Source organism: Pholis gunnellus (assembly GCF_910591455.1).
Source record: "Pholis gunnellus genome assembly, chromosome: 19".
Classification (NCBI taxonomy): Eukaryota; Metazoa; Chordata; class Actinopteri; order Perciformes; family Pholidae; genus Pholis; species Pholis gunnellus.
Window position 1 is genome coordinate 6,722,533 of NC_136546.1, and position 15,921 is coordinate 6,738,453.

General features: G+C 42.8%; 1 protein-coding gene across 1 annotated transcript in view; it reads right to left on the reverse strand.

Annotated features, from left to right (window-relative positions):
- The window catches only part of fam184ab (family with sequence similarity 184 member Ab), a gene marked incomplete at both ends in the record, with an annotated part of 122,710 nt that overhangs the window by 23,825 nt on the left and 82,964 nt on the right, over window positions 1-15,921 (reverse strand). Inside the window, 3 exons of the mRNA XM_079180226.1 lie at window positions 4,345-4,472; window positions 7,155-7,308; window positions 14,140-14,352. Of these exons, the coding sequence (XP_079036352.1) occupies window positions 4,345-4,472; window positions 7,155-7,308; window positions 14,140-14,352 (495 nt within the window). The remainder of the gene's footprint in view (window positions 1-4,344; window positions 4,473-7,154; window positions 7,309-14,139; window positions 14,353-15,921) is intronic.

Below are 15,921 nucleotides of genomic sequence, written 5' to 3' on the forward strand. Positions count from 1 at the left end.
GATGTCTGCAAATTAGATTTTTTTTGTTTTTGCTGTGTCAGAACTTTGTTGATACTATTCAAATATATATCTTGTCATTAGGATCTACCAGCCGTCGACACGCAAAGCTGCCACGTTCGGTGTTAAAACCTCCTTTTCATGATGGGGAGCAGCGGCAGCCTTGTTTGCCAAATTGATCATTATGATTAGAGACTTGAATGAAGAGGCAAAGACTCCCAGAAGAGGGGCCACTTAACTCCAGAATCTGATTAAATATCGTCAAGTTATCGCTCACTAATGATTCCCCACTTTGCAAAAAAACTCATCCCACTTTATGACAATTTATTCCAAGGACTGTGTTCATATATCCAAAAGCCATAATCTTGTGTAATCGCCTCATGGTCACAACCTCCTGCCTCCCTATCTGTCTCCATCTGAGTCTCCCTCAACACCCTAATTTAATGTTATTGGCAGATTTTTTGGCGTCCATAAACCTAGCGCCGCAATTAAACACAATGGGGACAGGGCAGATTAATCCTTTAATGACTCATTTACTCATTTCACTCTTCATTCTGGAGGGAGAGTGAGAGACAGGAGGCACAAAACCCAACAAACTAACAGCAAGGGTACAAAATGACAGGATACAAGAAAGGAACAAAGAAGATGGAAAATGCATTTATGGGCATTCAGGAGGATTGGAAGTATTTATTGCATGGCGACTTTTTTTTTTTTAAAGGCTAATTTTATCAAATTACAGCGGATTCATCTGTTCGATGGTCACATTCATCGCAGACGAACGGGCTGGTTTGTGGCACCGAGGTCTACTTCGTCTCTCTCTTTCTCATCTCTATTCTCCTCCACACCAAAGAACTTGGTTAAATAAAGGAGTTAATGTGCACCATCTTCTTTATGCCTGCCGCCCTCTCTATTTTCTCATTTTTAAGTCTTTGAAAAATAAATAGGTCCTTTAAATATTCATCAGGCGAGGACATTAGCCGGCCGAATCTCCTGAATCTCACTGAAAATGGAAAAATGTATTAAAGATGATGGGTGGGCATTTCTCGGTCGGTATCATCCATCCAGTCTGACAGATAGACTATTATATAATTAACTGCTTCTTTATAGAATACCATAAATGTGAACCTTTTATTACATTATGATTGTGATGTTATCTTTTGTTTTAGCGGTCAATTGTAGTGTTGCACTGTTTTCACCAGTGTTTCCCAAACTCTTTTTCTGGGGACCGGCTTTTGGAAAATGACAAACCATCGCGACCCAATTCCCGATAGGCCTCATCCTTAAATCACGAGATGAGTGACTCTGTGCGTAAATGAAATGTTCCTGACCATGTTTAATGCCATTTCCACATGATCTTATATCACCTTGAATAAAACACGCCATTTTGAAGAGATACACGTCTTCATAAGTAGGTCACTGTCAGAACATTCAGGCATCTCATGCGGCTCAAAGGTGAACTGCAGATATTAATGTGGAATAAAAGACTATGGGAGGAATTCTACAAACTTATTTATTTCACAAAATGAAAGTTCACTGGCCTGAGTTCACGTTCAACATTTGCGTGTTTCTTTTCTATGAGCTCTCCTCGCTGGTTGAAGATGAAGTGGGTGGGGACTTTGTGGACTTTTTGGCCCCCCCCCCCCCCGGGGTTTTGCCTCTCAAGCTACTAAACAGTCCACTCTACCTTCTCATCGGAGGTTGTTGAGGCTGAGAGGGAGACAGCAGACACCACTCTGGGCTGACACGAGCACCGCCACCTCCTCTGCATTCTTTCAGGTCAATAAATTATTCTGTCATATTTTCACCAACAGTGAATATTACCATAAAAAGGATGGCAGAACTGAGCATCAATCAAATCAGTTATGATGCAAAAACAACTTCATCTATCATAGAGTATCTCTATCAAGGACACTAAATATGATTTTATGAATCTAAAGGAGTGTGCAATAATAACACAGAGGATTATATTGCATTCATATTGTGTTTGTTATACTACAGAGTGTGCTGAAACCAAGCCTTCGCCCTTGAGTGAAATATGTTTTTAGAGGCTTTAAAGTTACTATTAAAGTATATTTTCCCACTATCAGGTCTGCTTACTATTAAACAACTGGATCCAAAGCACAACTGGACTTTTAACACAAAAAAAGAGGAAAGGGAAATAATGTGAAATATTAAAATGGATTGGGACGAAAGAGCCGCAAGAGAGAACGACAGCACTTCTAAGATACTTTACTTATATTGATGAAAAAAGAATAACTTCATGTTCAGAGAGAAAGAAGCACGTCGTCAGGAACACTAAAAACTACATCAAAGATCGAACGATATCATGGAAATAGAACAGAATAGATATTGGATGTCAAGAGATGCTGATCACGTGATAATTGATCAAACAAGTAAAGTATCTCCAGGGAGACGGATGACAATGTGTACACCCTGTACTTCATCAGCCTCTTCCTCCCCGTCTGATGTCTGTTAAGTAATTGGAGGTATAAAAACACTATTTAACTCAGCGGGACGACTGTTTGCAGCTGAGCTCTGATGACTCAACTCAGGAAGTTTCGGCTTATGTGCCATTAGGGCTCCGGCACAGCAAACATGGAATTAATGTAAACACAAACTCTCAAAGTCTCTGCCTCTGAATTTGTACACGCAGCATTTTACCCTAAAAGAAAAATTCACTTGGCGGGTCACAGTTTGTGCTGTGAAATGTGCTGGATTATTCTAAAGCAAAGGGAGGTAACAGCAGATGGTGAAAGGACAGAAAGGATAAAGCCTCTTCCAAATTAGGGTGGCCAAACAGTGATGCTTCCTGCCAGAGACACAGAAATTGTTCCCAATTCAAATCCTTCGTTGCATCTCATCCCTCCTCTCTCCCTCTGCCATCAAATTTTATGTCTGATTCTCTGCTGTGCCCAATCAAGCTATAAAGGCCCAAAAAGTTATCTTAAAAAAAGAGAGGAAAAGTACTTAAAAGTACCAGAGCTTTTGCTGATTTGTGATGTGTATGATAGGATTTGAGATGTGTATGCATTAGAAAAGAAGCCAGAAGCCAGCGCTATAAATTAAAGCTCATTTAGTTTAATTATAAACAGTCAGCCAATTGCATTCTTTCTTGATTTATTCCAAAGTAAACAATGTGAATCTACTTGGGCATCAAAAAAGAAGCTTGTGTGCTGCAGCAGCGACTGAAATATGAACTGTTTCCACTGTATTTCCTGCACACTTATGACTGACAGACTATAATAATCGACTATTAGCTTTCATTGACCTGATTGCCTTGGCAACTACAGATGAGAGTGACTGATGGTGGAGTGTGTGTGTGTGTGTGTGGGTGGGGGGGGGGGTATTGAATACAACCAGCTGTGCTTCTCTGCTGGGACATCTGTATCACAAGGCGATGAGAGGGGAACTCATGGTGTTTGGGGTAATTAGTAAGATTTACAAGAAGATGGTAAGAGGATAGCCTGCCGGGTGGTGTGTGTGTGTGTGTGTGTGTGTGTGTGTGTGTGTGTGTGTGAGAGCCTGTGGCAGGTGGTATTTCAGGCACACTGGCTAATCTAATTTCTGTGCGACAGCTGGCACAGGTAAACATTAAAAACAAACAAAGAAACCTGAATAATTTAAACTACTTTTCCTGTCAGTCATCTCTTGATGTATTTGTGATCAATATATTAATTGTTTTGTCTTTAAAATGCCAGAAAATAGTAATAGCTGCCCATCACAATTTTAAAGATTTGCAATTGTGTTGTTTACAATAGCTTGTTTGGTGTAACAGGATAATACCTAAAGATATCAGAAATGGTTGTTGATTAGTTTTCTATTGATCAACGAATCACTTCAGAACCACCTTCGGCTAAAATCATGAAGGTTGTAATCAAATCAAACCCCATTTTTTTGTTTTAATTGTTGATGGCGGAGTCCGCCATTTCTGTACTGGATCCAAACTGCCTTTATACAGGAAACAATGCAGCATGTTATCCACTTTCATCTCATAGATATTAGCCCCATTTTTAACTGTTCACTCTCTTTACACCGTCTCAGCGTTGCATTAGTGGAACCCGTATTAGTGCTGCTGCTCCTTCACATTGAAATCATTCAACTGGCAAAACACTGCTTCCACTGTCCACTGTAGGAAATACACCAACTATGGATAACTACCTCATACAACCCCACTTCAAAACACCCAAACTATCCCTTTAAGTGTGTATTATTTAAATGTATTTTCCGGTGTTTCCTACTAGAATAGCTTCTTTGGAGACTGACGGTGAATGTGTTGGTAGATGTAGTAATAGTGTGACCCCAACAGATGATGGATGCAGGTGCTTCAACGATGGACTGGTCTCCTACCTGTATCCGGTTGTTCTCCAGGGTTTTCTCCAGCTCCACCTTGGCTGCAGCCGACTCTTGTTGGTGCGTTTGTCTCAGGTGTTCGATGGCTGATGCGTGGATGTGGTTCAACTCTGATCGCAGAGAGGCTGATGGGGAAAAGTGCAACGGAAGAAAAGGACATATTTCATTTGCACAGAGCGAATCTCACACGTGGAAACAGCTCGTTTCAGACCCAGTGATTTTAAAGCTTTTTGAAAAAGCTTCCTCCAACCTTTAGTCTGCTTGCAAAAAAGTGCTCATTACAGGCAAAGGCCTTTTTATTACAAAATAAATAAATGAAGTCTTTTTTTTACTTCGCACGTAGAGCAGAGTGCTTCGGCTGCCTTTGCCCAAGTGGCCTTTAATCCTCACTCCAATGAACATCTTTCATTGTAAACAGTCTAATGGTTTAGAGAATCATATAGAGAGGTAAGTCACACAGTTATTATCTTTCTACTCGAACGCAAGACACATTTATAATGTCAGAATAAAGCGATACAGCAGTGAAAGCTGACCACTGCAGTTCTTTTTTAAATTAAGAAAATATGAGAAAACCGCATAATATTCACCTACACTCCCACGAGACACACAGATGTAGACACACACACACACATTCACACACACGGACAGGATGAAGATAATGGAGAGAGGGCGAGAGATGAAGAGGAAAAAAAGGTTATAAGAGGACGTCAGGATGTGGGAAGTGAGAGACAGATGGGAGCAGCTCTCCAGTGTCAGGACCATGACATGAAGGTTAATGGAAGACCATTTATCACAGCACAGCACTGGTGCTTCAGTGGTGGCACTGAAAACTGGGTAAAGATAGAGATTTGTCTGCACTTTCTAGCTGTGTTGGTCTACCTTAGACTTTCTGCTGATGTTCTCAATGTTTTAACTGTTGCATATCACATCATTGTACATAAAAAATACATTAAAAAAACCATACTATATAGCAAAGTGTTTTATTACTTACATTAAATGAGGTATAGTGAGAAAACAATGATTGATGGGAACTATACAGTTGAGCGTTCTCTGTTAGACAGAGGTGAGGTGTTGTAAAGGGTTATTGCTTTGGGCAGGTTTCCTGTATCGGTCGACGTGACAGTGAAGCTGAATCAGTCCGTGAGAGAAAGAGCTCCACTGTCTGTCCAGCGGGGTAGTGGAGAAGGTGGTCAGGGTTGTTATCCTCAATAGATAACAGTTTGTTCCGTGTCCTCCCCTCCACCACAACTCAAACGGAGCCTGGTTTGCAGCCAATAACGGAGCCATAATGAGCTAATAAAGTCTGTTGGTGTGTCCGGCTCCAATGCTGCTCCCCCAGCAGACTAAGGCAGAGCGCAGTGCACTGGCACACGTTGAAGGATCTCAGCTTCCTCAGGACATGCCCTTCTTCTAGACAGCCTCAGATTTGGTCTTCCGGTACAGTCGGTTCAGTTGTCAATGTAGACGCCCAGGTACTAGTTATCCTCCACCACGTCAACCTCCTCTCCCAGAATGCACTAGGCTTGTGAAGCCGTCCTCTTCCTTCTGAAGTCAGTCACCATCTCCGTGGTCTTGGCCACGTTAAGAAGCAGATGGTCTCTTCAGGCCCACTCCCCGAATCATCCACCAGCTTTCTGTGTTCCTCTTCCCACCTTACACTCCTGCACCCGACCACTGCAGGGTTGTAAGAAAACTTGCCCGGATGTTGTACTGAAAGTCTTTGGACGGAGACAGCACAGTCGCCTGCTGCGCTCCAGTACTACCAGCCACCGTTTCAGACCGAACCATAGACTGTATGTACACAAGAAGTGGACGTAGTCACTGTGATGTCACCCATTGGCTTGTGGACTGCTGTGTTGAAGCCTTGAGTTTTTTGCATTTTGTCCGTCGCATTCTTGGACTTTTTCTCAAGCAGAGGAGTCGCACCCCCATGTCCATCAGGTAGTGTGTAATGTCAAGGAGATGGTGGACGTGTCTACTCTCATCAATTGGTACTTGTCGGTTTATGTATCAATTTCCGCCTGATCACTTTCCAGGAAACGTATTAAGTGTCCCATATTTTCCTAAATTTACCACATAGATTCATTTCTCCAAATCAAGGCAGGAGGCCATTCTCTGTAACCACATTGCAGGTGTAGGGCCGTCCATCCTTCCCCACCTGAACACGATCACTGTCCCAGCCTGAGGCAGGCATATATTAATCGAGGGGCGCCGTCTTGCAGCCTGGTGCAAAGTGATCATGATAGATACCTAATAAACAGAGCTTTGCCTTAAGAGGGATTATGCATCAATAATTATAATGGCTCAATCTGCATATTAATCACTTTTACTTTTGATACTTTGAATATATTTTGATGCCTTCACTTTTGTACTTTTACTTCAGTCACACTTTCAATGCAGGACTTTTAATTGACCCTGACAGGTTATTATGCTGCCTCTTGTTGTAGATATTTTGTATTATTAGAACATATAAAACTGTACTTTCATGAATTCCAACTGCAAAAATGTGTACTTGTACATCTCAAAGTAATAGTCATACATCCCTATTTATAACATGAAAGAGCAGAGGTTTTTAATTTTCTTTCAGTTTCCACTGTAACATCTGTGCACACTGACCAAAAAAAACCAAATCTGTGCATTCATAAGTAATTTTGTTGAAAAGGAAAATGGGCCAAAGGGTCATGGGAGGGTGAATCACACACACACACACACACACACACACACACACACACACACACACACACACACACACACACACACACACACACACACACACACACACACACACACACACTCTAAGCCCTTACCCAGCATGGCTTTGCCATCGTCCTCCAGTTCAAAGCGGAGTGTTTGCAGCTCTTGTTCCGACTGCTGTTTGAGTGTCTCGATGCTCTGGCGGTGAGCCTCTCTTAGAGACTGCAGTTCTGCATGGTGATGATGGCGGAGACGCTCCTCCAACTCCTGATGGAGAGATGAGAGTGGGGGGGATCAGGGGAGGATGAGCGGGGATAACAGAAAGGAACAAAGAGATGTGAGGGAATACAGGGAAAAAGAGGAAAAGGGGGGGAGCAGGGGGAGAGAGTGGGAGGGATTAGAGAAAAAGTAGGGTGGAGAAAAATAGTGAGGAGAGGGAGAGAATGAGGAAAATTTGTGGATGAAAAGTTTAAGACGTAGGAGGAGATGATGGATTGGGAGGAAAAAGTAAAATTGGAAAAGTGAGGCAGAGAAAAAAAGTAAAGTATTTTAGCATCATTTAAAATCCTCTATAAGGGCTGAAGGAGAAACTGGCTAATCATCACAGCGACTTAAATTGTACTGAAACACCAGCCAAGAAGAGAAAAGTAGAGATGAGATCACCCCCAATGTCGACAAAAAAACAATTCTCCCATATACTTGAACACTTAAAAGGTTTGCTGACAGTTTCAACGGATTCCTGTGCAGAACGACCTTGGCTGAGAAGAAAATCAATTGAAAGTCACTCTACAGAAGAGCTTTTAAGAATTAAAAAAGGTGAAGTCACCTCACTGACAAAATGCATTGTGAAATGAACAGTTGCTTCTATTTCTACGCAACAGTTTTTGAATGAAGTTGAGGTAAAGTCACCTTTAAAAATCCTGAAAAGAATTGACTGAAACTTGGACGTTAATAATTCTATTTGTGGAGGAAACAGCAGTCCGTACTTCTTTAGTCACACAAAAACATGCTTCTTTCTTTATGTTAGTTGCTTTTTTATTTAAATGAGAGGATTAATTATATTGTGTTCAGTTAGCTTCATCCAGGTGTTGATGATTGTGTGTTTGCTTAATTACAAGATTTTTACAAACATATTAGAATATTAGCAAAGAAAACTGACAAGCACTTGTGTACACAGTATTAACATCAGGCATTAGCAATGCTGAATGGAGGGCTGCCACAACACACACACACACACACACACACACCCACACACACACACTCAAATTACACGGCTGGCAGTTGAACGTTTACTCTGGCAGAAAGAGCTGTTGTTGATGTGTGAGGAGCCACATTGCGTGCCTGAGTGTTTGTGTGTTTATAGGAAACATGGTTTAACTTTTTGGGAAACACATTCACTAACTCGACAGAAGTTGGTTATGTGAAGTGTCTTATTACAGTGGGCTCATCAATTTGGACAAAGTTGGCTTTCGGCTGGCTTGTTGGCAGTGAATGTGAGATAATAATAGTTAAAGTTCCCATGAAACGGCGAGCAAAGTGCTATTTGATTCAGAATATTTGAGTGCCACACAAATGATGAACCAATTCATGTAAATCGCCCAATATTCCCTAAGTTTCCAGCTTTGCACCCTAGAATAACCTGTATCTAAAATAACATCCAGATAAATTATTCAAATACAATCTTATTCTAACAACAGGTCACAAATGCATTTGCAGACAGAGAGTTGGGATCCCATTTTCATTACTACACAAAGATCACACAGTTTAACCCATCTTCTTTAGTCAATGAAATATTAAAATGCCCTTTTCCAAATTATAACTAGAACCCATCAACAAGGAACATCTAAAATGATATTCATAGAAGGTTGACGGCAACATCTGTGGCATTTTAATTCGCCAATATGTAATGCCTCAGGGAAATGATTCATGGAAGGAAGAGAGCCCTGAATATTCAAATGAACCTCGCCCACGAGGAGGCGGACGGCAGTCTCGGTTTGACGAGGCACTCGTGCTGTTTTTGTGGTAACACTTGAAACAAAAGTGTTTCAGTTCATTAATGACTTTGTGAGTGAGTGGATACAAATGTTGTACACGAAAACCGATACCAACAAGTATTACAGCAAGCATTTTCTCTGTCCTTCCAGTCACTAACTCTCCCTGCCCTGCAATAGTCACAGTTGATTCTTCCCCGAGCACCTCCTGACCTCCACGTCCACCTCTGCACCTGCTGGCAAGCCCTTATGATGAGCTCCCCAGGACAGTATATACATCCCTATCCCTCAGCCTCATTTCCTCACCCAAAGTGCCGACCCCTGGCATCGCAGACTCGCTCTAGGGACGTGGAATGTCACCTCTCTGGCGGGGAACAAACTGGAGCCTACGACTGTGTCCCCCGGGGGGTCCTGTGGGGGGTACTGCGGGAATCCGGGGCACTATGAGCCATCCTGTATTTGCATAACTAAAGTGAGAGTGAGGTGTCTGGTTTGGGGACCTCAGCATTACGTCTCTGCTCTTTGCAGATGATGTGGTTCTGTTGGCTCCATCAAACCTTGACCTTCAGCAAACACTGGGGCGGTTTGCTGCAGAGTGTGAAGCGGTCAGGATGAGGGTCACTACCTTCAAGTCTGAGGCCATGGTGCTCTGCCTGGAAACGGTGTGCCTTGCACAGATGGAGCTGAGCCGGAAGGCAAAACTCTCGACATAGAAGTCTATCTACGTTCCAACCCTCAACTATGATCCTAAGCTTTAGGTAGTGACCGAAGGAAAGAGATCAGGAATACAAGTGGCCAAAATGAGCTTCCTTTGTAGAGTGTCTGGGCTCAGCCTCACAGATAGGGTGAGGAGCTTAGACATGCAGATGGAGCTTGGAGTAGAGATGCTGCCCCTTCTTGTTGAAAGGGGCCATTTGAGGTTGTTTGGGCATCTGATCATGATCCTCCTGGACGTCCTCCATAGAACCTCCTTAGAGGTTTTCCAGCCGCGTCCAACTGGTAAGAAGCCCTGGGGTAGACCCAGAACATGCTGGAAGGATTATATATCTAGTGTCCTGGGAACGCCTTTGGGTTCCACAGGAAGAGCTGGAAAGGGTTGCTGTGGAGAGGGACATCATGCTGCCCCCATGAACCGGCCACGGATAAGTGGAAAGATAATGAAATAAGGAACGGTTAAAATTTCTAATGTTGTGTTGCTTTGGATTACCATGTATTTTGAATCTGCAAGATTATAATTAAGTGTTAATAAGTTTGCTTTACAATCTTGCAGCATGTTTGTACCTGTGAAATACACTTTATGCTGTATGAGCAAAGTCAAAATACCACTTGTTTACAGTATTTATGACACAAGGATATCACAAATAATATGACAATATACTGCTGAAATGAAAAAGTGCATTTTCCAAGTTGTGATCCTGTTTTACTGTTGAGTTATTACTCGTTAAAGGCCAAATCAAAAGTGATTTGGGGTGACTGGCTTACTCTTTCCAACATATAAAACCGCATTTGACCTCGAGCTTGTGATACGTAGTAGCTATCAGGGCAACCTGGTAGTAAGAGGTTTGGTGCGTTTGGATGTCAGTTGGCAAAAACTTTGTTTACATTTCAAAAGAATGTAGTTGAGGTTTATTCTGCTACATCACATTCTCCAGTAAAGCTCCGTATGCTGCTGTATTTGCTAACCCTCATAATTGTGTGATCCTAAGGACGCTGAGAGGACTGTTAATGTCCATAGCTGATCCTCAGTTGGTAACAATACTAGTAGTGTTGAAACCCTAGTGGGAGGTGTTATCACAGTATGAGGAAGCCACTAATGTCTCCTCTTTATTGGTATTGATCATTGGTCTTTTTGTACCGTGGGTCAGTAAAAAACCATTCCTTTTATTCCTTTAATTAAAGGAATCACATTAATTACTCCCAATCGCAGTGAATCCTTTAATTACAAATTGACTGTAATGTTTTCACATTCACCTCCTGCTCTCTCCTCTCTGTGCTGTTTGTCTATGTGGACTGCCTGGTGGTTCAATCTCCATTCCATTACTGGACGGTCAATATTTGTTACTTTGCTGGTGGGGTGAGTCCATTTAGCTCAGTAAAAAAGGGGGTGATACTAATGAGCAAGAGTGAGACACGGGGATAAACACACAGAGACTGTGGCCCTCGGGTACTCTGGCAGGCGGATCCATTCGCTTCAACACAGGTCTTAATCCTGACCCTGAGGACAACTTAAAGACCGAGTTGGAGGAACTGAGGTGTCTAAAAGGGTTGTAGCTTAAAAGTGTACCCGCTTTGTAGTCAGGTGATTGAAAGCCTCAGAAGAGCAGAATCTTAATACCTAAACTAACCTGCAGCCAACACACTGACTTTGTAACATGTTCTATTGTCCTGGTCTCAGTCAGCACTCGAGCTGCTGTATTATCCTCAGTTTACTCAATGCTTTCTTTAGCCTGCTAGAGATAAAGGCATACATAACCTTCTCCGTATCTGGCTGAGAAATGACTGCACACTGGCTGAATTCCAGAGTGGGAGTTTGAGTGTCATATCTTTTTTTTTAAAGTGGGATTCAAAATTCAGACAGATCATAAGAAAAAAAGAATATATAGCTAAGTTCTGGCTTGACATGTAGTGCTCAAGATTTCAGCAATGTTAATGGAAGATTTATAGAGTTCGGGCATACATATTGAGCTTTTGTTAGCTCATAAAGATGTACCACGGATTCAACAAAACAAATAGTCTGCAGCCAAGCTATAGTGAAGCTATGCACACAACACAAATGTTCAACATGCTGATACTTTACTTTATCAAGTATATTGTTTTCCACCTTCGTTTTGCGTGTTAGCAAGCTGACATCTGCTAATTAGCACTTAACACAAAGTACGGCTGAGGCTGATGGAAAAGCCATTAGTTTTGCAGGTATTTAGTCATAAGCCAAAGTATTAGACGTACTAAAATATTTCAGACTGGACCAAACACAACAACCCCTGCCGCTAAAGAGGTGACTGAACCAGTGGCTTCACCATCACATTCTGTACGTTTCTTTTTTATGTGTGTATTCTTGCTGTTAATTGAGCATTTCGTGTATTGATTGGTAGAGTAGGTAAAACAATTCTCCCTCCGACAGCGTGCACGCAAAAGAAAGTGAGCGAGAGTCTGAAGATAAGGAAGACAAAAGATGATGAGCAAATCAATAGGCTGCCAATTGCTCTCTGCACACTCACAGTTTCTATTTGTAGCATTTTAGTAGCAAGAAGTCGGGGAGCTAAATTAGGTTTTGTGAATGTGTTTGTGTTGCGGGGATTTGCAACAACTTTATTACTGCCTGGATGTAACCGTGCGCAAACGGATAACACAATAGATAAGACAATCTGAACGTACCTCCCATACACACACACACACACACACACACACACGCACACACATAAATCATCCATCCAATGCCTCCACTCTGGATAATTGAGTTTTCTCTCCCTGCACTGAAATATAAACACCCCGCCAACCATAAAAGCCCTCCGTAAAGTGTTTAACACTTTATTCCCCTGCTTATTAACCGAGACTGTGACACAAGAAAGAAGAGTGCTTGACAGAAAAGGTGTTCAATAGTGTGGTTATATATCGAGGGAGTGTGCACCAGCTGTTTTGTGTATTTGCATCAGAAAAAAACAACAAATGGAGGAGGAGAGGAGAATAACAGGGCGGAGTATATTTGTTACAGCAGTCAGTTTGGTTTACGGGGAAATAATGAAGACTGCTGATTTCACAAGTGCCGTGTGACTCAGAGGTGACACACACACACACACACACACACACACACACACACACACACACACACACACACACACACACACACACACACACACACACACACACACTCACTCGTCCTCAGACACATTTGTACTCAAGGAGTTGCCAAAAACACATCATAAGGTCGCCGTTCCCTGACCTCCACTCTGCCAAAAGCATTAATACAATTACGGCGTCCAAGTCGGAAAGGGGATTTGGGATTGTAATGTATAGCTCATCCAAATCGACCTTGACTGTGAAATGGAAGGATTAGCGTTGAAGAACATATTCTTGGCACCTTGAGGAGTGCGTACGTTGGTTTGAGCGTGCATATTTTGACATCACAAAGAGGAAACACAGAGCTGTCAGCAAAGCTTCTTGATATAGAAGCTGCCTGCCGTCAGTGAGAGTGAGTAATGACGGCGGTGACTCAGTCTAACCTTGACTCTGACGAAGCTCTCTTGGTTAAAAATGTCATGGATGGATTCTCCTGAGGAGCTTCTCCAACCGCCGCAGCTTTTAGTTCATGGGTTCTAATCATTCTCCGGTTTTGAAGAATGCATATCTTTACAAACTTGGGAGCTAAGTGGTTTGACTTTTCAGTGTTCTGAAAATGCAAACCACTTCTACAGCCATTATATTAGAGCGACGTTTATTTGAGAATGATGTATTGAGGTAAATGATCTACACTGAGAGGATAAGGGAGGTGTTGTTTTTAAATATAGAGCAAGTTCCAGGTTAAATCTACATCAGAACTCTCTCCATGGTGCTGAATTAGCCTGAGTTCGAGGTATGCATCCAGTTGCTGTCCATGGTGCTGACTCTCCCTAGGTCTTCGGTTATCTGCGGCACTGCTACCCTTCTGAGTCTGAGCTACGCACCACAATGTCCCACCAAGTGCTGCATGGTACTACGATACTAGAAAGGTATCGCAATACCCTGCCGCTAAAAACAGTACGATATCCCGTTTAATTAGTACCGGTACTTTACGGATGGCAGTGTTTTAACAAGAGCCGTAAGCTATTTCCTATGAGCTGTGTTGGGGCAGTCTGTGTGCGGCGCCCTGCTGGGGGACAGCATTGGAATTGGGATTCTGCGTGAGCAACTTCGCAGCAGGAGTTAATAAATAGGAAAAACATGAATATAACAAAGTGGCTCTAATTATACCATCCAAATTTACCGATACACTTCAAGCATCTTATCTCCCCAGTAATTCGGCAATTACATAATCCGCCAGCGTAGTATTTGAATTCGATCCATGCAGTCGCCCCCTCTTCTTACCAGACACCACCGCAAAACGGACCGACAGGTTCGCGCCCTCTCCTACCTTTAAGTCCCTCTTCCTGGCGTGCTCCATGTCCTGCATGGAGCAGCAGTGGACCTCCTGCAGACGCTGCTGTCGCCTCTGGTGCTCCGTCTGCAGCTCGTCCAGCTGCATCCTCAGGTGCTCTCTCTCCTGGCTGAACTGGTGCTGCAGCTGCTGCAGCGACGACTGCGACTGGGACAGCTGCATCTCCAGACTCTGCTTCAACAGGGAGATCTGGAGAGGAACAGACACAATGCTAAATGTCAGACCGGGAGGGAGACTCTTTCTTGGGCGGTTAAACAAGCGGCTGCTCGCACACATCTCCATACGTGTATTCAGTATTTTTATTAAAAAGGAAAGCGAATGGATTGTGCAGGAAGAGCGAGAAGTTTAAGGAGGTTTAGGCCGTCTCTAGGGAGCAGCATCGATAACAGAGAAGGGCTGGCAATCAATCAGGCTTAAACAAAGATCGCCATATTCAGCTTGTAATTCTTTAAAGCCTCGAGCAGTAACGTTTCTTACTTTTTGTGAATAAATTGCAGTTCACTGCGGTGCATAATGAACTCTGGCTAATGGTGTGGGGCAATGAATGTAGCACTCGGATTCGTTGTTGGGAGGAAGCAGCATGATTCACCTAATGAGTCTGTCTCGACGACTTATGATAATGAGTATTCGGGCCAATGTGGAGATAAAAAAGAGAAACCGTGTACGACTTGCTTTGGCAACAGTGTATTTGACTGTGACGGCAGATTTGATAACTAAGCTCAAAAAGGACTACATGCATTATTTGGAGGACCTATGACGTACAGCTGTTGTGTGAAGATCCCACATGCCCTCCCATGTCTAGAAAAAGCAACACTTGTTGGCAGGATGCAAAATTACCCAGGGATGATAACCATGTCTGCTTTACCGACTGTTTAAACCCATTGGAGCAAACTGACAGGTGAGACCAGCTGCATCCTGAATAATTTATTTATCAACACTTTGAAACGTTGCTGGAATAAATGAATTCATCATCTTTTGAATGGCCTTGCGGACCATCACACATGGGATCACTGCGCACGACACAGAGATTCTCACAGAGATTCTCAGTCTCAATAGCTGCGTCCTAAATTTGGAAACGGTATTATGACTAAGACATGATTCATACGCTGTGTCATGAGGGTTGCAGAGCTTTATTAACACAAGAATGTGGTTACATATGCTGTATTCTGACCCTTATATTACCATGTTAGGGTTTCTTTCAGTGGATGTCTTATTTTATTAATTGATTTCTTTTTTTGGTGAAAAAACACTGACATATTATCATATTATCACCTGAAGTTCAGGATCAGCATGTCAGTGAGCCGTGTGCATGTTCTCACAACCTGCAGATGTTATGCAGCATTAGCATTCATTAAGGATAATAAAATAGTACAGTGCCCGTTTGGGGCGTGGCCATTTGCCCCCCCCCCGCCCCGGAAGTGCTGCTTGCAGCATTGTTTGAGAACCGCTCGTCACTTTGTTGACTCAAAGGAAGTGATGGAGCATTCGGTTGTAACGTTAGCATGTCCAGCATCCAGCAGCAAAAGCCCGCTGCAGACGACATGCTGGACTTTGCAGATCCCCGAAGCCCCGCCCCCCCGCTGCTGCATAGAGTGCGAGTAGATCTTATGAAAGGGTTTTGAGATGCAAAGAACACACACACACACACACACAGAGATTGCTTACTTTATAGTTAGATACAACAAATACATATTCAATCATGTCCCGAGGGAAGCGTTTGTCTTTTAATCAGCTAAATGCTTCTCTATGTTCTCCAGC